Source organism: Nipponia nippon, unplaced genomic scaffold (genome assembly GCF_047370975.1).
Source record: "Nipponia nippon isolate SJK-2023a ecotype South Korea unplaced genomic scaffold, ASM4737097v1 scaffold_3, whole genome shotgun sequence".
In the NCBI taxonomy this organism is placed as follows: Eukaryota; Metazoa; Chordata; class Aves; order Pelecaniformes; family Threskiornithidae; genus Nipponia; species Nipponia nippon.
The window spans coordinates 121,599,326-121,622,149 of record NW_028262347.1 but is presented as its reverse complement, the minus strand read 5'-3'; the positions used below and the strand labels follow the sequence as shown (position 1 = coordinate 121,622,149).

The 22,824-nt window shown below is 44.4% G+C and overlaps 1 protein-coding gene across 12 annotated transcripts in view; it reads right to left on the bottom strand.

Moving 5' to 3' along the window:
* TACC2 (transforming acidic coiled-coil containing protein 2) overlaps positions 1–22,824 on the bottom strand; it is a 151,196-nt gene that overhangs the window by 70,926 nt on the left and 57,446 nt on the right. For 11 of the 12 annotated variants that reach the window (XM_087765012.1, XM_087765020.1, XM_087765023.1 and 8 more), the window contains 2 exons: positions 15,645–15,770; positions 8,464–8,595 (listed from right to left, as the gene is read on the bottom strand). In XM_087765012.1, the coding sequence (XP_087621138.1) occupies positions 8,464–8,595; positions 15,645–15,770 (258 nt within the window). The remainder of the gene's footprint in view (positions 1–8,463; positions 8,596–15,644; positions 15,771–22,824) is intronic. The other variant, XM_087765022.1, reaches the window with a different exon arrangement.

Here is a 22,824-nt window from a genome sequence, read left to right as displayed (position 1 = left end):
CTGGTGTCCTGAAGGCTGCTGCCAAAGCTCTGAGGAACAGTACTGCCTACCAAAACCAAACAAACCAAAAAAAAGGAAAATGTTAACAAAGGATAGATTATTGTTTAAACAGAGAGACATCCCCCCCCCAATATATTTTTTTATATTTAGATGATATTGCCTTTGGTTCCCAAAGCCTTGAGTGCAGCCTGGGAAGAAGTTTTCACCCCAAGATCTCCCTTATTATTAGGCTGACAGGTATCAAAGGGCTCATGGCCAGGGCATCCGCAACACCAGACTGCTAAGAAACAACAACATCTTTCTTAAAGGACTAAAAGGACCAAACCGCTCACAATAATCAACACTGTTCTGTATAGACACAGTTGCAAGGCAAACCGGTGCCTCTGGGAGGCTGGCTGTACTTTTGAGAACACATTAGCACACAAAAGCATTGACATCTTTTGAAGTGCAGCGGTGACAACCTTTTTAGGACGCCCATGGCTGGAGACTCCTGTACTCTAAAACCCTTCCAGGAGCACCAGCCCTCCTTGGCCTTTGCTGATACACCATCTAAGCACAGGCTCCGTCTGCTAAGTCCTTCCCAGAAACAGGGGTCTCCCAGGACCACTCTTGATCCTTGTGTTACAGAGAAGGTCAAGCAGACTGTTTTCAACCACCTGGGCACTCAAGGTTTGGAGTTCACCTTTCTGATAGTTATACAGTACGCAGTTTTACAGGGTTTTAAAGAATTCAAGCATTCTTCATTATAGGCTGCACAAAAATACATGGCTCTAGGCACGTTACTCATATTCCTGTGCTAATTTACTCACCATGCATTTTTTCAGGCCTGGGACGCTTAGGATTTCTTTTTTTGTTGTCTATTATCCAAATCACTCTCACTCACTCCTGCAGACAGCTTTTGCTCCTTAGTCTCTACCTCCCTCTCTAAAGTGACCAAAGTGGATCTATCTTACAATTTCTACTTGCCTTGAGGAGAGTCACTTAAAAGACCTCTTCAAGCACTGAGCTGCTGAGGCTGCCGGTTGAACGCTACAAGGCATTTGCTACCCTTCACTTTGTTTCTTCACTTTATCCCATTACCTCTACTCTTACGTTACGCCCAGAGATGTGCCAGCAGGAATCTTTGTGAGACCACATCGATCTTGCATTTGTTTTTCCAGCCCGGTCACTCCAGGAGCCAGCTCACTGCCTGCACTCCTGCACTGCTGTGGGACAGGGACAGTCTCAATACTTAATGCTGGTACTGTCATCAAATCCTTCAGAAAGTCACACCTAAGCACAGAAAGCAACCCTAATGCCTTCAATCTCTCTCACCAGAGAAGCAATTCTAATTTTTTTTTGCTTTAGGGAATAGCCACAGCCTTGCATGTGAATAGACCACCACTTAAAATTAAAAATCTTTGTTATTTTGAAGGATGATATCCCAAAGAGAGAACCTAAGCAAATGCCACCTCCTGGAGAGCCATGCCAATTCTCAGAGACAGGAATGACCTCTTGCTATCAGGGTACCAAGAGCAGTGGAAGAAAAGCAGATTTCTTTCTTTCTCTCCCTTAGGTTTATGGGGCAACTTTGTGCTACAAAGAAAAGAGTAAGTATGAAAAGTTACCTGAAACAGGCAACAAATTTATCCCAGTTTGGTTTACTGGCAAAAAAACAGTAAAGCGTTAACATAAATCGTAACACTTATGCTTTAGTAGTGCCTAATAAATAGGCATTTAGTGCAGTTCATGTACACAGTATAATTAAGATATGATTATAGTCTCTAATTAGCAATTTAAAGGCACATTCATCACCATCCTTCAAAGATCCAGTTATCCCTAATTTAATCCCACTCCAGTACAGATAAATCAGAAATTCAGCCCTAAAGTAAGAATGACAGACCGCCAGATTGAAACCACAGTCTTGTTGGGTTTTGGTTTTTTTATAGCGGTTTCTTTTTTTTTTTTTAATGGGTTTAGCATGGGGTACAGATTCATGACTAAAGGGTGTAAATGGACTCTGAGGAGTAAAATAATTAAAGACTGTTAAATCAGTGGGATATTTTCCAATATTCTCTTCAAGAAAAATAAAATCAATTCATTCAATTGCCTCTGTACAATACCTGGCATAACACAGCCCTATCTGTGTTGCCATGTTATAAAATAATAGACCACAAAATAACATGAGGAGACACTAGATGTAAAGCTTCAGAGATTTGACTTACTCTTATAGATTAAATACTTTGATAAACACATTGTCTGCTCCACCACTTATCTAGATTAACACAGTGTGAGTGCTTTATTTGCATTGATACATTGTTAGTTCACGAAAAAACCCCACTGTCTCAGAATTTTATGCCTGAGCATGCTGACAGAATATTTCCATCTGACAAGTCAAAGAAAAATGGAGTGACCAGTGATGATGCGCCCAGGATGGACACTGCAACTCACAGGAAACAATCGCTAGAATGGGTGTCTTAAAAAAATAAAAATAAAAATAAAAATAAAAATAAAAATAAAAATAAAAATAAAAATAAAAATAAAAATAAAAATAAAAAATAAATAACTGTGCCCCCCCCCCATCACTGTTTGGTTGCTAAGGTCACTGCTTAATCTAAATTGCAAGTGAGATTAATGGCATTAAGAGTTATGAATAACCAAGATGCCTGCTTAGTTATTGAAATTTCCTGCATGGGAAACCCACTGCAAAGACAACAAAAGGGGCCTCTGCACGGTGCTATTCAGGATGCCAGGGGGGCTACAGTCTTTCAGAGGTCGGCAGTGAATTATGGTCAGTAACGTGAGAACTAAACACACCAGAAGATTCTGTGTACAAAAGTGTTTTATGAAATTAAGAAGCCATACAAACAGGGAGATTAGGTTTCCAAGAGCTGAGCATACCCTTGAGTGTGGAAGCCTCCACGGTGGCCATGCAGAGATTTCCCCGAAGGACAAGGGGGTCTGTGTACCGCGCGGATCTACGGAGGAGACCCAAGCTAAGGCTCCAGGGCAGCCAAACCCCTGTGGAAAGCTCTTCGTGCCGCATCATTTCGTGCAGCCTCTGGCCTGTCATTTGCTCCTTTGCTTTCCGCTCCTGCTGAGGCACAGACACTTCAATTTTGGATTCCATCTGTATCATGCTACTGCTGTATGAACCAGGCCTGAATTCACTGGATCACAAACAAAACTTTAAACCCCTGTTATCCAAGTTTCTGGCCCAGCCTTCAGGCTGGGACCACAAGCATAACCACACCAAAGGAGGGAGTTTGTTTTACTGCTGAATATGCCTCTGCAGACCGCATCCCTGGGGCAAATGCCCAAAGCTCTGCTGACATTTCCATAGACTGGAGTTGCAGAACCACCGTCACAGACCACGGGACCTTTGCTTGCTTCTGTGCTTCCTTCTAAGCCTTTCAACATCCCGAGGTAGAAGATCCCTAAGACAGCTGGAGCCAGGCTTGTTAGGAAAGGAGCTGCGTAACGCCGGGAGGGGACTGACATTTTTAAGGGTTTTCATGCACCTGCCCTCAGCCGACAAGATCAGTGTGAATAACATTCTCCTTGGGCACCTTGTTGCAGGAGATTTCAGGAGGCAGAATCCAAAGGTCTCTTGCCCTCGGGGCCTACGTGAAGAATTAGATTATGAAAATACAGGATGAAGAAATCAGATAAGAAATGTATTCCTGCCTGGTGCAAGTCTTTGCTGTGACTGCCAAGGATGAGTGGTCAAATGATGACTGGGTAACTTCTTTAAGTTAGCTTACAGCTTCAATCTGATTTCAAAAGCGTTAACAGAAAATTGGTTTCAAGTATTTTTGGTATTTTTCAGGGGTTTCTTTTTGCTAGTGCTCCAAAAGCACAGGCCATATTTAAGCATAACGTTGATTATTGAGAAATACAAGATACACCTGACTCAACAGTTTTAACCCATGCATTACCTGCTCTAGGACAAGAGGTGATCCCCTGCAAGTCCTCCACCCTCCTGGCAGTGCCAGGCTCCTCTGGTGCCCTCAGAGCTGTCACCGTGCGTGCCACAGTGCCAGGGAACAGCAGTCCAAGCTGGCTGTATAATCTCTGCCCTGAATCTGTACTGCTGGTTTTGTAGGGTTGACGCAAGATGATTAATGCCATTCTAAAATTCCTTGTGGATGGATTAATTAGTGTAATGACATATTCATTTTCATGCTGCTGAACCTGTTCTAGCAGCAAGGAAATTACCATGTATCGCCTGAGGGAACCTGTAAAATACACAGTAATAACAAGCAAACAGAGGGCTACCATCACCCTTTTGTCCACTGCCGCATACAGAGAGCAGCTTCACAACACACACAAATAATTGCTCTCTTTGAGCATAAACAAGCAGGCAGAACGCACCCCAGAGAGCCCAAATTCTGAACAAAGATATGGTTAGAAAACGGGTGAAATTTTCCACTTCTGTCAAGCATCCATTAATGCTTTGCCTTTTAAAAATGCAGTTACTGGAAGCTATTTGTTGAATTGCTGCTGTTTTATGGAAGCTGTCCTCTGCCAGCACACAACATGGGGGTCCCCAGGCACCCTGCCCATCACACACAGGACCGTGTCCCCCCCAGTCATGGGTTCACCCAGAGAAGCCTGCAGGATCCAGTCCCTCGTCTGGGGACCCCACCATACCAGTCCCACAATCAGCTACAAGAAAATGCACTTAGTCCACAACATTTTTGGCTAGAAACACAGCAGACATCCCAGGATTTGATGCTATTACTCAGGAACAGTCTGAAGAGATCTACACTGAGCAACACAGAGCATCCTCCTGCCTGGGGCTGAGCAGTTCTGAACACATCGCTCAGGAGACACAAACTCTTTTAAAAACCTGGAATGGAGGAAAGGAATGAAGAGCAGGACTGTGGCTCATTCCTGGCCATTTGTTACAGACTGGCTGATTATGTGGAAGGTATCTATTCTTTATGTTGTGCTTCAGAAGATGGTGAATGCTTTTTGGGATATCCGCCACAAAGCCTCAGGAAAAATCCTTGGGTTTTAGTTTCCAAGACCTAAGCAACTTCATTTCAATGCCTTCCTTCTGTTGCTATTATAAAAAAAGTCACTTCACTTGTGCACCAGACAGTCCAGACACACATTAGAAGTATACTACCATCCAGTTCATACAATACATGTAAAAAAACCACCCCACCCCACCTCAAAAAATCAAAAACGCTCAAAACCCCACACTTTAGAAAGAAGAAGGCCTTGAGATTGCATTTGTATCCCTCACTTGTATTTCCCATCTCTGCCTTGCTCAGTGCACTTGTAAACTCAGTGGAACGACTCATCCCTTTCAAAAGGGTTAAATTCACTCAAGGAAAAAAGCCTTGTGTTTTTGAATCCCCTTTAATCCCTTCTTGGTTTTCATTACACCATTAAAAGCAACTCAGTCTAGGATTATCAGTATTGGTCATAAATGAAGGCAATACATTAATTTTTATTTACTTAGTTTTACACCAGGTGGGCAAAAGGAGAAAACTTGTTTTCAAGATGCGATCAAGCAAATAAAACCCAGAAGTCATAAAGCTTATCCTGTTTTTCTGCGTGACACCAATAATTCAGCCTTGCTTCCTCCCGGGGAAGTATTACGAAACCACCTTTTGGAAACCAACAACACAGAAAGCGGAGCTTTCTGTAAAGACTGTTGTGACTTTTTGCTTTCAGATAGAAAGATTTGTTGCTGTGCTCCCAATTGGTTCCAGGCTCATTTCAGGAAAACTGGGTAAGACAGAGATGTGTATTTGATTTCAGAGATTCAGAGATCAGCAGAAGTCCCCTGTCCATCCAGAGACTCTCAAAATGATCCGACTCCAGCCTGGTTTAGCTTTTGAAAGAAAACTGACCCTCTATCTGACAAGGAGGACCCACCTCTCCAATCACACCAGCCACATTTAACATCACAGGTGGAGCTTCCCAAGTAGGTAGTGAGGCTACAGAGGAGGACATGCACGAAGCCAGCATTTGCTTTTTGCTCTACAGAATGGACTGTGTCCATCTCTCTTCCTCGTAGGACAGAGGGATGGATCAGCTTTTCAGAGCCTTTCCAGCTCTATCCGTAGGGCTTCCATAAAGGACAAGCTACACTCACTAGCAATATTTCAGCACTTCTCCCAAATTATGAAGTGTCTGACAGTTCATAATGTGACCATCATAATCACAGAGGAGACTGAAATGCCTCAAGGATCCATTTTGCAGCAAATTGTGTAGTGGCACAGCATTTGCAGAAGTTTAGCACCCTACCATCCAGGCAGTTGCCGTAAACGTGACAAAGTGAAACATAACCCAATTTTCCATGGCTGATTTGACTTGATACACATCAATCACATAATAATGCAAGATAGTCCAAGAAGTATTTACATAAGGAGCTGATTATAACAGCAAAGAGCTATTTGGACAATAATATGTTTGTTTTTCAAGAGGATGCAAAAATTATCTTTCGTCCCACAGATATCTGTAATTCCCATCTCTGTACTCATCTTAATTTCCATTAAGATCTGTGAAAGTCTGTGTTCATGTTACAAAAAGAGCAAACACGCAAGTCCAGCTTTAGAGAAAGAAGGCTGTGGGTGATAGCACTGCTATTCTCAAGGCCTAATGAGGATGCTTGCCAGTGTACATTTTGGTTACTGACATCCTAGGCTGGATTTTGATTCTGCAGTAAGCAGTTCTACTAACAGTACTTAATTACACCGTTGTTTACCCCATCCAAGAGATTCTCACACACACATAGATACTTACATTATTAAACACACTACATCATTATCAAAACCAAACAGAAACTTCAGAGGCACAAGCCAATCTAAATACGTGAGAACAGCAGCTCTGCTTGTCTGCAGAGTTCTAAAATTATTTCTCCTCTCTTTGATGCTGAGTTCTGGTGAAAAGGAAAAAAATAATCACCATGTGTTTTGCCAGTTTCAGATTGGATTTGTAAACGACAGTCATCTGTGACTACACTAAAGCACTCACAGAATGTGAAATTCAGTCCAGGGTATCCATAAAGTTCAAACAATTTTGGATGATTCTCTGGAAAGAGCCAACATCTTGGGCTGAATATTTTCTAACTTACAACCTCACCTGACTATTTCTCTCCATTTTTAGAGAATGACCGTGGTATCTACCCCTCATTCAGAAAATTCTCTCCAGATTACAGAACTTGCATACTGGTGCAAACCAGACCTTTGAGCGCTTCTGTTCCCCACCAACTATCCACAGGTTAAAACGTGCGGGTCCAGTACAGTATCATGAAGGAACGTGACACAGGAGGCTTGGCCTAGAGGCAAGCACTAGAGGTGAGGACACCATTTTCTGATCAAAATAATCAGAGCTTCAGAACAAATAGTTAACCAACATGTTTCCTAGATATTATACTGTGGATGATTTTTCAAATAGCATTTGCTGATAGGTATTCATTCACTGTTCCACAGCAGAACATGTCTATTGTGTATGTTTTCATTCATGATTCAGAGTATCCTCCTGCTGGCAGCAGCATCTTTTGACATTTCTGAACAGAGCTTTAGTGGAATAGCTGTATTTCCCATGGTGTCTCCTGTCTTGTACCGTACTTGTCACAAGATGCCGGCCTGTATTTGTGGGGTGGAGAACGCTATTCTCCAGGGAGTGCCCATTTAATATTCTCAGCTGTGCTGTGACCTTTTCCATTAATAGATGTCACAATAAGGGCATGCCTTTATTGCTGAGCCACAAAAGCATACTGGTTAATCACCCACAAGACAGGCGTCATCTGAAGCTCTGACATGAATATCCAAGCGCATGTCTCGTCTTGACTATATTTGAGATGGGAGGACTCGGTTTGGGGGTTTTCCAAGCAAAAATTTCCCAGGCGTCTATCAAACACTATGGCACCAACCAAGGTAAATCTGAAGGAGAGAAACATTTAACTTTGGAATCAAGATAATTCAACATTTCTTCAGCAAGATCAAAACCAAGTTGAACTTCTTCCTTCAGTACTGACAACTACAATACAAATCAGTAGTGTGGGGTGGGGAAGATGCTGGCAGCATCTGAAGGAGAATGAGTAGAACAGTCCTCTTGAATATGACCTGATCTTGCACAGTTTTACACACAAAAAAACCCAAAAACAAAAAACAAAAAAAGACAAAACAAACCAAAACAAACTTGAACTTCAAGAAGGGAAAATATTTGGAAAAACACCTAAAAATTTATTAACTTAAAAATAGTAGGAAAGATCAGCACAGTGATAACCAGTGTAGTCCAAGCTCCCTCTTCTGGTCTTTTGCAGTAAATATACTGGAGCAAGCAGGTCTTGATAGTCTACCACTTGGTGTCAAAATCTAGCAGCAAAGCGTTCATATAACTTAGACAAAATGCTTGTTAAAGTTATTCAGCCTCTTTCACACTACTTCTGTTTTCTTAAGCGAAGGATGTACAGACATGGAAATTTATTGTAACATATGAAATAATAACATTGCACAATACCTCTTTTTTTCCCTTGTGAAACCTTCGGTTTCTTGAGCAGGCAGTTCTACACCATCACCAGGGGCCGCAGCCAAAGGTACATCCCCAGAAACGAGTTTATCAACTTCTTTGCAGCTATCAGACTTGGAAGTGCTGCAAAACAATTATTAAAAATAAGCTGACAAATTTCAGGAGTGGCCATGAAGCTTCAGTGAAGTCTCCTTAAAAGATGAACTTTGGCTGGATCTAAACTAAGGAGCTCTAAGGAGCACATCGTCCCCTCCCCAATACTGTCTCTCTCACACCTTCCACACATTACTTCTTCCCACCAGCCCTATTTCACTGAATTTCTCAGATCACCACATAACCAGTAATATTCCAAAGTTTTGACAGCTCTTATACACCATAACATTAACTGCCAGAGAAATTTAACTGTATGTGAAATTAGTAAAATAAATAAATCACTAATGACTACTTTGCAGATCCCACACAGCCCTTTCTCCTCACTGTACAATACAAACGTTCAATTAAGTGACTTGAGTGACTTGTCTTTTAGAAAAAGCTAAACCCCAGGACTAAAAAATTCTTTTACTTTAAAAGCTCTCCCTATACTGTAAAGCTAAAAGCACAATAATCCCTGAACTCATGACATGAATCTTAAGATTACAGGACTGTAATACTGCTGTATTTGTTAATTCCTACAAGTCCCTCTGCTCGGCAAAGCCCCGCAAGACCCAAGCTCAGAAGCATGACAGCCGTGTAATCATTTCCAGAGCACGTAAACACAGATTGGAAAGACCGAGTTTCTTCACAGCAAGGGAAGGCACTGCGGGGTGCTGTGGGGAGGCATGCCCTCTCCCGCTCCCCGCCGAAAAGGAGCTCTGGCACACAGACACCAACCAGCGCACAGGAGGGAACAGCCCTCTGCCCAAACCCCTGGCACGCAGGGGAGGGTAGCGTCGCCGTTCCCCCTCCTCAAGGCAGACCAGAGCAGAATGCACCGTTACAGCTCCATTAACTTGCTGTTTTCTTAAGCAAAACCCAAAGTAGAAAAAACCCTCGACAGCAACACAAATAAAACACTTCTCTCATGAGCCTTCTAACGCTCTTTAAGATGGTAAATCACCATGTATCCAAAAGATCACCCCACGAGAAGCTCACTTGCATTCTCCCTCACTTTAAGCAGACTGGTAACCGTACTACTCCCCCTGCTCCTGGCCACACTCATTAAACTCAGGACAGAAAAGGAACTAAATAACCAATGACTTCATGTCCCAAAAGCAGGAGCAGCGTAGGGTCTTGTCACGCCACGTTGTCCTTTCCAGGGCACCTCCAACATACCAGAGGGACACGGACAGCAGCCACACGCAACAGCCTCCCCTCCTGCCAGCTCCTGCTTCCACAGATCCAGACGTTTAAGGAAACGGTGGTGGAACCAGGCCTTGGCTGAGAAGTTTCTTTTAGATTTCCTGAACTAAATATAAACAGTTATCTTTGCCATTCCTTTTAAAATTTCCTCTCCCTTCCTCCCCCAGTAATTACACTGTAATTGTAGAAGGTAGATGAAGTTGTGTTACTGAATAAGAGTTGGTGAGGTTCAGGGACAGATTGTTCCTTTCTTTAGAAACGTGTATACAAACAGAGGACAAACATAAATCATAACCCTAACCTTAGTTACAATACACAGGAGCACGAGAACAGTTATTCCCCAAAGTGTCTATCCACTAACTGACTAAGATCACAAAAGCTCTTTCTGAGAGTGGTTTAGCTGGATTAGCTCATATCCATGAAGTTGCTTTGTGCCATATGGGATATTCAGTTATTTCTTCTAAGAATTTCTCTCTGCTTTACGCTCTCCTTCGTTCCTTCCTAAATTTTCAGTCACATCAAGTTAAAATAAATAAATAAATAATGATTAAAAAGCAAGCTCTTTCCTTTTTCATGCAAAGGACTTTTCCCTTTGCTAAAAATGTCTTTGTCCTAATATAGTAATAGCATCAAATACATACAAAGGCGATGTGACTATATAGGGTCACACGGAGCTTAGAGAAAGTAAGATTTTAAAGCAAAAAGTAAACTGCTAAAAATAAGCGAATGCTGAACATCTGTTTGGAGAGTAAACAAAGAACTGCAAAACCCAAACAATTCACAAGAGGGCCCAGCCAAGCAAGAATACCCAACGCACATAAAATTATGGACCTTATGTTATGCACACATAAACCCCCCCCAGTTAATAGCTCCCAGCAGCACCTGTTCCCCTCCCACCCACACGCTTCGCACAGGCCCCACTGCCCATCTGCAGCCCTCGGCTTCCCCCTTTAAGTCTTTCCACATAAAACGAAACAATTTTCAGAGATATACTTTGACTAATGTCATTTCTAATGCTCTCTGCAAAGCAAAAGTAGCTATCAAAATAAAGGCATTTTTAGAAGAGCTCTGTTCCCCGGCCTTCACAAAGCACAGGGCTTACTTTTATGAGCTATAGTATCTGTGTGTGTTAAAATCCACAAAAAATTTCCCTTCATCTTTCCAAGCTTCACCTAAACCCTCAAATACTGGGTTCCCATAAAGACTACGCCTGCCAAGGGTCAGCTGCCTTACTTGTGCAAGTGAGCTTGTAAAGGAACACAGCCGAAACGCAGCTGGGACTTGCATTTTCTCTGACATCTTGCCCCACCACCAGTACCAGGAGGTACCCACCCCCGTGCCGCGGGACCGTAGGACAGGGTGCCACGGGCAGCCCCTACCCCTTTTCCCCACCGCTGTCGCTCCGACGAGGGGTCCCCAGTACAAACGAGTGTTGAGCAAGGCCACAAAAAGTAGGTTGCAAGGCTAATCACGCCAGGTCCGGGGCTAATATTGCCACGTAATAATTCTGGCACTGTTCAGCGTGGTTTGCAGGTAGAATTGCAACAGCGTAGTGCTACTGGTTATTGCCCATCACCAGATGGGCATTGCCTGCAGATGGGTGCTGCCCACTGGTGGCATAATAAGCTCATGAGGGACAAGGCAGAAGCAGAGCAGCTCAGAAATGGTACAGACTGCACAAACCGAGGCAGGGTAGCACAGCAGCGCTGTGTCCAAAACACAGACTTTGTGTCCACTTTAAACAATACCGCCTAAGTCTGCATCAACTCTGGCACATGTATCAACTCATGGTACTTTTATCAGCTCAGACACGAAGTGGCTACATTAAAACCTCTGCTTCTCCACAGCTGTTACTAAAACAAGACTTGCCATTAAACTTATTTTCCAACAAGTAATATTCCAATGGTTGTAGCAAGGATACTACCGAAGGGGCCAAATCTTCTCAGTGCACAATAAACGATACATTGCCCAGTCTTTATCCTGTAGAGTCAAGCTGATTAGAAAACAAACATTTTTCAAGCTCCATCTATTTAAGTAATTCTCAAAAGTCACTTTCTGACCATCTGCATGCACAGATAAACCCTGGGTACTCCTGCCTGCTCGTGCTGCTGAGGAGCACACCCTGAGAGCATCACAGTTCCCAGCCTGCGAGCTATGCCACCGGGAACGGCCCATCTGCAGATAAAGCAACGCAGCTTTTACTGCATCCGACATCAAATTCCCTTACGACAGCTTAATGTGCCCTCTGCGTAACAGGAGTCGGGAGAGAGGCTGATGCAGGGGAACACAGCATTTTCCAATGCCAGCTCAGGTTTAGAACAGCTTTCATTCCCTAGTATTCACGACAGAGCTGCGACAACTCTGTCCAGTCTGGACTAAATGCTGTGCTGCAGCTCCACAACCTCAGCTGGAGATTAAATGCAAGAGCAGAAGCTTTCCTTAGCATGTGGAAGGGACCAGATTGGTTTGCCCTGCCTGTTACCTACGGCCTGACCCGAAAGACAACTCATGCAGCAAGTGCTATCCAAGCTGCCGTTTTTTCCTGGGCACTGGCAGGTTTTTTTGCCCACAAGACAGGCAGCAAGTTGCAGGGAACAGACAGACACTGCTCAGAAAGGTTTAACCCCTCTAACCATGGAGCCCAGCTAAGCTGGGGTCTCGTGCAGCCGGGGCACTTATCTGCCTTCTCTGCCTTTCCAGTGCAAACATTTCTCATCTAAAACAGAAGTCCGGTTGCATAGCTCTGCACCTGCAGCATAAAGATGTGTCTAGCCAAAATTTCTCCTAGTGCAACGTGTGCTGGCAAATCAGAGTGAACTTGGCCTTTCAGTTTCATTGCTAAACAAAAATGCTTGGCAGAACAGCCAGTGAACTTTTTCCCTAGTTCTTTTCAGGGCGCTCCTCTGCAGACACAGTAAATAAGATCTACTTACTGAGCAGACGATACCATGTTGTCCCTGATCAATATGTAATCAGCAGGGGAGGAGAGAGGCAGACAGTCATCCTCAAGAAGCAAAACAAAGATACAGTTTCTTGACTGGACAGATGGAGGGACAACCTGATCTCTTATTATGCACTGCCATCTGGAAGACATTTAGCACAAACTGACCCCTGCCTTATATGCACCATTATTTTTCCCTGTCAAAGTGCACACCATCTGCATTATATGATACCCCGATGGGGAAATAAATGGAAACAAAAGGAACTTATTAGTAAATAATGAAATATATTGGGGAAAAACACTTTAAAATTGTACTTTACTGCAGACAGACTGGAAGAACACCGTGCCATCTAATAGTCCTGGCAACATTTCAAAAGTATAGCACACAGGTGTAACCAGAAAGCATCAACACAGTGACATGATATGTGTGTGCACTAGAGAATTTTTTTGCAGTCATACTGAAGAGCAGTGGTGCAGTATTTCTACACAAAATGCCAAAAAAGCAGCGGCTTTAATATGATCATCTTATTTATATAGGCAAGAATCTGCTCCACGTCACAGGTGAAGAGAAGATGAGGGATAAGGCAATGACATGAAACAACAGACATCACTGAAACTCTTCCCTTGGATACGAAAAGCCCTGTCCTGCTGTTACGGATCCTCACTGTGAGCGTAATCCCACGCATTTTAACAGTACTACTTTCATTTGCTATTAACATTATGTTGTTACCAGTTTAGGTCTGACCAAACCACAGAGAAGTCAGCAGTGTTTGCTGCTGCTGGAAGAGGGTCATGCCTGTTTCATACAGGAGCTAAAGCAGGGGTCCCGCTGCGCCGATATAAACCCCTCTTCTGCCGATCAGCTGCCTCTGCGGGTGGGCACATGTGGGATCTACTGCGTTTCTGCCGCAGGGACACCAGGGACACCACTGCAAGGCTCGCAGAGAAGCTGGCAAGCAACAACAGCCTGGACAGGAAAGACAGGTGCAAGGAGAACAGGTAGGCTTTTATGTCTAAAGCTGAACAAGGATGCAAAATAAAGGAGTAAGAAAAACAAACAATACTGACAAGAGTTAACTTGTGCAGCTTTTTAAAAAAATAAACAAAAAAAATTAAAACCAACAAACATAGGCGAACTACCTGCAGCCAGATTCACTCCAGTTCTCCACAGTGGATTTCTCTCTCACCTTCCTCCGTTTCAGGAGCTGAAAAACTACCTGCTTCCACCCTGAGTACCCCTGGTTTGCAACTTTTTAGGACTGAACCGTTGCAAACATCCTCGCACCTTCATCAAGGTCGGGATATGGAACGAAGAGCCAGACCCTGTGGCCGCTGCAGGGCCTGCGTGCCCGCAGCCCTCCTGGGCTCAGCCGCCCTGTGCGGGCTGACCACCGCTCAGCACCAGCACTTGCGGCCGGCGCAACTGGGATGAAGCAAGGAACCCCGAGGCTAACTTCTGGACATTAATGGTGAAAATATTTTAAAGACAGAAGTTATCAAGTAGATCAAAAGAAAAGGTATAATATAATTAACTTGAAATTCCAGATCCAGATGAGAATGTGAACAGTGTGAAATCAGGAAGTTTAGCAGAAGCAGTAAATTAAAACACTGTAAGACTGCTCTTCCTAAATGTTTCCTAAGGTGACATTTAATCAGAGACAGCTTGTGTGCCTTTTTCCCTACAAACAACAAACTATCACCCCAAGGGCAACAGAGTCTTCTATTTCAGACTGTAGTCCAGAGACCATATATAAATCTTCCTGGCAGTTTTGGTCTTAGTCTTTTTTCATTCCTCCGCATTCAGAAAGTAGCTCATAGCTCCACCTCAATTACTGCTCACTCTTTTCTAACTGCCTTGCTACTGTGGCCAACAATCCATTAGCAAGAAAAAACAGAATCCACAAAAACCCATGTGTAACCCAATTACACTTGTTAAAAACAAAGAAACACAACTCTTTTTGAGTAAAAACTTACAAGAACTGGAAGAAATCCACACCATTAGCTTCCCAAGATCATCTTACCCCGATTGTAGGAAAAAGTTTGTTTCTCACAGATTCCCTCAGCCAGCACTAGCGACTAACCAGCCTGGGGACTGATGGAAGACCAGTATAGGCTAAACAGCAAAGTCACCCAGCTTTTAAGGTGGATTCAGCAAAGCACACAAGCTCCTTTCTGCCTTTGATAGCATATTATTGCTATTTCAGCTAACCAGTTTAATGCTAGCTTAAATATATTGTGTATGTTTACACTCCGCTGAATTCACAATGATTGAAGGGTAAACACACCCTGCAAGGCTTCCTCTGCTGCTGGCTGTTAAGACAAACTCGTACACCCAAAGATCTTGACAACCCAACTGCCACCAGCACAAATAAAGCAACAGTTTCCCTTTTCAGTGCAAGTAAAAGCAGACAAAAAGCCCACTGTCCAACAGAGATAAGATACCTGAATACTTTATAATCAGCATTATACTGTTAAGGAACTTCTTAAAATTAAAGAGAATCCCCAAAGGATCAGTTATCTTGTACTAATCCAAAAAAAAAGTATAAGCATCTAAAAAAATATAAGGTATACATTTTACCTTCACATGGCATGACGCTCCTATGTGCTAAAGTGATTCAATCTCAGGGAAAGGTAAACAGCATCTTTCTTTGAAGGTTTTGATAGAGGGAGATTTAAATTCTGGTAAAGATTTCCACTGACAGATGCGCCACTGACTACAGATGGCGGAGTCAGCAAAGCCATCATACTGGCCATACCAGATATATATCCATCCACGAAGAGCGACAGCAATTCCTTTGCTGGCGCTGACCTCCACGGTCCTCCACCCGCCCACATCAGTAAGCAGCGTGCAGCTGCTTCCCACCGCTCCAGCTGCAACGGCTCTGTACGATACCTCGCTGCAGTCAGCTCAGCAGCATCCACGGGGTCAACATTTCCATACGCCGCAGAAACAGCTAAGGGTCGCTCAGAAGGGTCAAGGGGAGAAGCCAACTGTATACCATCACCTGGCCCAGGAGGGCTGCGGAGAGAAAAGACATGGAAAAAGGCAGCCTTAGAGGTCTGAGTTATTGCAGAACTATTGCCATTTGGCTGTCTGAATCCCCGGACTTTAACATGCGTATGCTAACTTGTGTGTTAGGGAACGCAGCGAAAGTTGCTGGTTTTAATGTAAGTTGCTTTTGTGCACAGCTCTACTGTTCCCGCTGGCCTGAAGTCACTGGATTTTTGTCTGTGTTACAACTGCAGGAGCAATGAGGTAGTACAATCCAACAGCAAATTAACCCCGTTTGGATTCTGATTTTAAAAAGCAAACGAGAAAACGGGCTACTGCTTGAACAAGAGAAATGGCAAGACTTCCTCGCTCAGAAACCAGGTAACACACAGGGAGCTCAAGTCCGGCGTTCACCCGCCACGGAGCTGCGCGGGGGCTCACCAGTGGGAGCACAGGGTCAGGCAAAGGTGTCCCAGTGCTGCAGGGAGACAGCCAGCCATGTCCCCTACTGGGGAAAGCAGGGCACAGCCAAGTACTACATCGCTAAAAGAAACCAATTTTGTTTGTTTTTAACAAAGACACCAAACCATGGGAACCCCCTGAAAACAATGTTTTTGTTGCCTACTTGAACCTGACTTTCTCATGTGGCCACCCAGTGACCAGGGCCCTGCAAGTGTCAGTTTTCCCTGGAACTCACTGAAATCCTCAGGTTTTTGTAAAATATAAAATGTGACTTTTAATTGAGGTTCCAATTTCACACTGCAGGTTCACCCAACTGGCTGGGTTTTGAGGCGCCTCTTTCCTGAACCCCCGTCTGTCCATGTTGTTGCCAGTACTACCAAGTGAATACAACCCTGCACGCAGACGGGTGGTACCGTACACAGATGGATTTGAGCAGAAGTGTATAAACTTAGAACTCTCACTCAGCATTTGGAATTTCAGCTTAAAAATAAAAATCCCTAAATCATGGACCTCGGCTTTCACGCTAGACAATTACTTCCTTACCTAACTGCAAATCCAGTGGAAGGGTATGATTCTCTACTACAGTCTTATTTTTGTTCAAAGAACACAACAAGGAGTTAAACTGCACTATAATAATGTCAATATTATTCTGGTAACTTCACACTTCATGTATTTTATCTAAAGGATTCTGTAAAGTAACAACGTTCATATGGGAAAAATGATTTGTCAAGGTTGTTTTCTGATTTTTTTTAATTTTCTTTTTAATTCATTACACCTGTGATCCTTTGTAAGCCAGCGTTTCTGCTGTTCATTTCCAGTGTTCATAGAATCATAGAATTGTTAAGGTTGGAAAAGACCCTTAAGATCATCAGGTCCAACTGTTAACCCAGCACGGCCAAGCCACCACTAAACCATGTCCCTAAGCACCACGTCTACCCGGCTTTTAAATACCTCCAGGGATGGGGACTCAACCACTTCCCTGAGCAGCCTGTGCCAGGGCCTAATAGCCCTTTCGGTGAAGAAGCTACCCTTTCGGTGAAGAACTACCCTTTTCGGTGTTCTCACAGCATCACTCTGCACTCAGTCCTGTTCATTTGTCCACAGCACCCCTGGCAAGCCAAGTGGCATTCTCCCCTCTGTTACACCAACGCTAACGAGAGCAGGGTTAAGCCACTGCACTGAGCGCAGTTCTCAGATGACGGCCTAGAACATTTGATTATGTTTTAAACTTACAATATTACTTTTATCTAATTACAATACTAAGCAAGTAACTGTCCACACGTTCTCTGGTTTAACCACACCTGAAGGCTCAGCCTGTTGTAGGAAACTTTGAGCTAAGATGTTTACAAGTTCTGAAGTCCTCTAGCTTATTAGTAGAAAAGGATCAGTTTTTACTCATCGCTAAGAGCTGGATATACTTATAGCACAAACCGGCGTGCCCCCTCTGCTTTGCCTTCAAATGAGCGTTTAGAAGTAGACCTTGACAACAGAACATTGCAACTTCTTTCTTATACACGTAAGGACGAAAATGTAGATGGGCAAGTCTTGTTCTGGCTACTGACAGAGCACTAAGGGTCTTTGCTGTGAACACGTGGAAGGTGCAGCACAAGCCAAAACTGCAGCTGAAGCTGTTGTACTGGTGTGCCGGTGAGAACCGAAGTGTTTGCCCGCCACCACTCACATCTGCTGCAGGACGAACTCCCAGACAGCGATTTTCATCCAGACTACGGACAACGTAACTTGAAACTCGGCCTTGGGGAGGTGATGGCGGCGCTGCTCATTGCCAAGCCACCCTGCTCCGTGCAGGCACAAACAATGAAGCTATCCAAAAGCCGCTCAAACGAGTTCCACAACTGACGTTGCTGGGCATCGCAACCGCCTTCGCCTCGCAGGCGCCCGCCACCAGGTCCCTGCTGCAAGTCCTTTCCAGCAACCGGCCTTTTAGGCCAGCTTGTTTCAAGAAACGAGCTCTGTAAAAAGGCCATGAGCTTTTTCCATTCCATTGCCTGAGTTCTGGGTCAAATCTGGAAGAGGATCTACTTAAAATGACTTCCAAATTCTACTTATGACAAGCATGACTGAAATACTTTTCAAAGGAAAATACCTCACAGTTTAACAAGCAGTTGCTAACTAACAGCTGCAGCGAGCATACTAAATTCGGCCCAAAGACCAAGGCTTTCAGTCTGTTATTAGTGTGTCACAAGTGAAAGACGTTGCCCATCAAGTGTCCTTAGGCTCCTGATTTTCATAATTTCACTTTTAAGGCCTCGACTTATCCTTGAAAAGAGATTTTCCAAGTCACTGTTAGAAGGCAGGTACAAAAATAGCAAGTTTCAGACAAAGCTTGACCCACAGTAGACATTAATTATCAAGGAATGAATGAGAAATAACTGCACAAACCTATGTAATGTCTTCTGTTTAAACAGAGGAGGTCTGACCTCTGTCTATGTAAGAAGCTTTCGAACCAAGGCAGAAAATGTCTTTAAAATACGTAAAAAAGCACAGCTTTACACAGGCGGACACAGAGGCAAGCAGGGTCAGCTCCTCGGCACCAGCCCTGCGAACACAGCGAGGGCTGGGTGCTCTGCTGGCTCCATTTCTTGCTCTCCTACTGGCATCAGTGAGATGCAAACCTTAAAACCTCAATTTCATGCTAAAGTTTTAAAGCGTTTTGACACTGGTGCCGGAGACAGAAGGCAGCTACGGGTCTTGGCATTTTCTCCCTGTCCATGTTTTTCCAATCAGGAGAGCTGGATGTGGCTCCCTTTGAACAGTCAACAACAGCTCCAAGTTTACTCCAAGGGAAACCAATAAGCATTTCAAGCCCTGCTATCTCCTAGTCCCAAACATTTGGTTGCTTTTAATGAGATAAGGGTAAGATTTATAGATCCTGCTCTTACTCCAGAAACCTCTGGAAAATGGCACCAACAACTGCAAGGCAGGACTGAGCTCTCAGCACTCTCATCACCCGCTATTTCGCTTTCTTCAAGAAACGAGATGTTGCTCACCGGGTACTGCAAGGCTGATTGATAGGCAAAATCCTCTAGATTTCCTATTTGGCTTTGTAATAACTTGGGCCAAAGAGTCACTTTTTGAGCCTCAGTTTACACATGCATAAGAAAAAATGTTAATTATTCACAGAAAAATACTGAGAGGATTTGCTCTTTCTGGTAAGTTCTTACACTGCAATTCTTTGTAAGGGAAAGAGATCTAGCAGCATCCACATCAGTTCAAATTCATTCATTCAAACACATTGCACCTTGCAAAATTTCATCCATTTTATTAAGTAATTCCTTCATAATATTCATTTTTACCTTCTCACACTTTATTTTGTAGCTTATCTCATACATCAGCCACATTCATTGAAATCAACTTCATGTGTAGAAAGTCCAACAATAACCTGCTATAGTAACTCTATGCACCTTTGGTATTTCTGTTCTTCACAAGTATTTTCATGATTATTGGGACGCCTGTCAATATAATTCAGCAGAATAGGAGGTAAGAAGCTATTTCTCAGATTAGAAATCAACATTACTGATATCAGAAACTAAACCTAATCTTGTTCAGGAAGCAGCTCAGGACTGCTGCAGAAGCTGCCAGCACAGGATTAAAAACAAACCAACCCCTCTTTTTTCCCCATCCTACTTCTTGTGAGGTAATTTAAAATCGATTTAAATATTAATAGAATTTTAGGAAAAATATGAGATGCTAAGATTGAAATGGCAAGTTTGGCTTTATTTCCCAGTGAACTAAGGGGACACCCATACAACCGAAGGATGTCCCCACAGGGCAAGTCCCTATGCCAGCAATGGCTTTAAAAGCTCAGATACAGCAATGACTGGGGGTCACCGGCTACTTTTGCTGGTCGCTATGCATAGATACAACCAAGGTTTTACTTTTACCAGCTGAACACACACTCACAGTCACAAGTTTAAGTTTTGGGAAACACGCTGCCTTTCGTAAACCCAACAAAGACTTATTTATGCATTTAAATATGTGATTTTGGAAAAATCTCTCAAATTCCTTCTGTACTCTGAAGGAGAAACTATGCCTGAAGTGCCTTGCATCAGCACTTTGCATTTACACTGCAGGCCCTCCTGCACGAGCCAGGCCGAGTCCTGCGGAGCTGGGCGCTGTACAAACACGGTAATGAAGGTATCCAAGAGATGAACTGGCATGTGTTAATTAAACAAGTAAAATCACTCTCGTTCAGGGGACACATGAGTTTGATGTACAGTACTGTGCACAGCAGCATTTCTGCGCTTATGGAAAAAAGACAGTACCACCAAGATAGCAGAACTGGCTCCTGGGGGACTTATTCCAGTGTCTCAGATAGACGTGCTCTTCCTCTGAGCCGGACTCGAGCAATCAGCAGAACAGGCCTGGACGCTGGGTGACCGTGCTCAGAGTGCCCAGGGAGAGCCAGCCCAGCCCGCTGTGGCTCGGCCAGCACCTGAGTCCCACCTGGCCCCGCGGAAGGGCACTGCCACCATCCCCGCTGAGCAACAGGGACCAGCCGCACCTCCCAAGGGCTGCGGGCTGCCTGCAGGCCACGGGGGAACGCGCGACTGCCCGGCTCCCGACACGAGACTGTGCTTCCAGCAACAAGGGAGTCTCTTCTCCTGCTGCAAATTTCCACACTGATAAAGAAAGGAAAACAAACGCAGAAACTGCATTCTGGAGAAATGAAAGCGTCTTTTAAAAGGCTTCCTGAAGGTAATACCCGACCTACTAAAAGCAACCCCAGAAACCCAGCTGCAGAGCAGCTGGCAATCCCTGCAGGTAACTCCGAATTACCCGGCCGAGCGGGATGATGGTGCTATCGCTGTCAGGCAATCCGCGCACGTGACGATGGCGAGTAGTCCTCAGAAGGGATAATTTTCTGGCAGTGCTTGTGGAAATCCTGACAAGATAGAGAAGTTATCTTGGCAGGGGATGGTGTTTAGTCACACATTACCTGAGGGCCTGGACTTCCTCTCTCACCCAACCCTTCTTGCTTAGAAGTCCCTTAATTTTTGTAGAACACGTGCATCCAGATTGATCATCGATGTGATCAGTCATAACCATAACATAGAAAAATGTAATTTTTTTTGCCTGAGTGTTCTACATTACTGTGGTCACATTAAAACCTAAAAGTTATGGTGAGTTATTACATTAGACAAATACAATTATTTTAGATTAAAAGACTTAAGGGGACTGAAACACGCGTTACAGTATTACTTCCTTCGCAAGCTAAAAGAGGGACAACAGAAAGCCACATAAAAGTGTTAGAAGTATAAATCACGCCTGCACAGGATGAATAAGCATATTTGCTGTAATAACTGTCAACCATTACAAAAAGCCCATAACGTCACCACCGTGCAGCTTTTAGAGCCTCCGAAGGGCTCCCAGTCACGTCCTGATGTCATTGCTGCAGAATTTAAAAGTCTCCAAATTCCAGCTAGTAAACCTGAACCAGGAGTTTCTCGGTGTGATCAAACCCCCCCCCCCAAAAAAAAAAGTCTCCGCACCCGCTGACGCTCTGCCCGAGCAGAAACCCAACCGCAAGCCATGGCAGGAGCCACAAAACCATCTGCTCTCTGTCTTGGAGGTGAGGAGAGTTAATCCTCTCCCAGAGCTGGAGGCAGCGCTGTGTGAGCAGGAGGGCATTTTTTTACTGGCTAGAAGTGTTACTTTTCAAAAGGTTGCTCAAAGGAAAAAAAGGAGGGGGGAAAAAAGTGAGAGAAAAGCAGCGGCAAACAACAGCTAACTTTTAATCTCTGATACAGACTGCAACCGCACATTGCTTTTGTTATTTCCTTGGCTAACTTTCCCCTCACAAGTGCCTACTTACCAAGGCCAGGAAATAATCACCAGCTTCGCTATTCCCAGTCATCCTCGCTTCCAACACAACACCCCGCGACAGGCCGTCGGTTTAACACCAATTCCCTCCGCTTCCACCATCCCGGGTCGGGAGCGGCGGGCTCTGCCGCACGCCAAAAGCCCGGCCCCGATCGCGGCAGCTTGGGCGAGCTCTGAAGCGTAGAAAAAGGCCTGGAGCTGCTTTTCGGAGGCTCCTCCCCATGAGGCTCCCTGAGGAAAGGCCGTAGCGACCAAGGCTGCCGCGCCCCGCGTCCTCCCCCGACGGGGTCGGATGCTCCGGGGCGGCCGCCCCGGAGCATCCGACCCCGTCGGGGGAGGACGCGGGGCGCGGCCCGGAGCCGGAGCGCTTGCAGGAACCGGAGAGAGCAAGGACACCCCCCCCACACACAGAGAACCCCCCAAAGCTGCAGAGAGATGAAGCCGTGGCTCCCACGTGGGTTTTGTTCTTTTTTTTTTTTTTTTTTTTTTTGGCGGTGGAATTTTTTCCAGGATTTTTTGAGTCACGGCAAAACGATGGTTGCTCGGAGTTCCCCCATCTGCTGCGCATGGTGGGGGATGTGGACAGATTAAATTACGACACTTAAAGCATACACAACGTTTTAAAAACCACTCCAGCAGAGCCTGGCTTAATTGATGGTGTTTGGCGACTTTTTTAAAGTTTCAGGATGCAGGAGTGGTGTTTGGCCCGGCTTTAAAGATAACTTTGAAAAAGTTTCAAGAGGCAGGAGAAGTTTTTAACAACTTCCACTGAAACTTT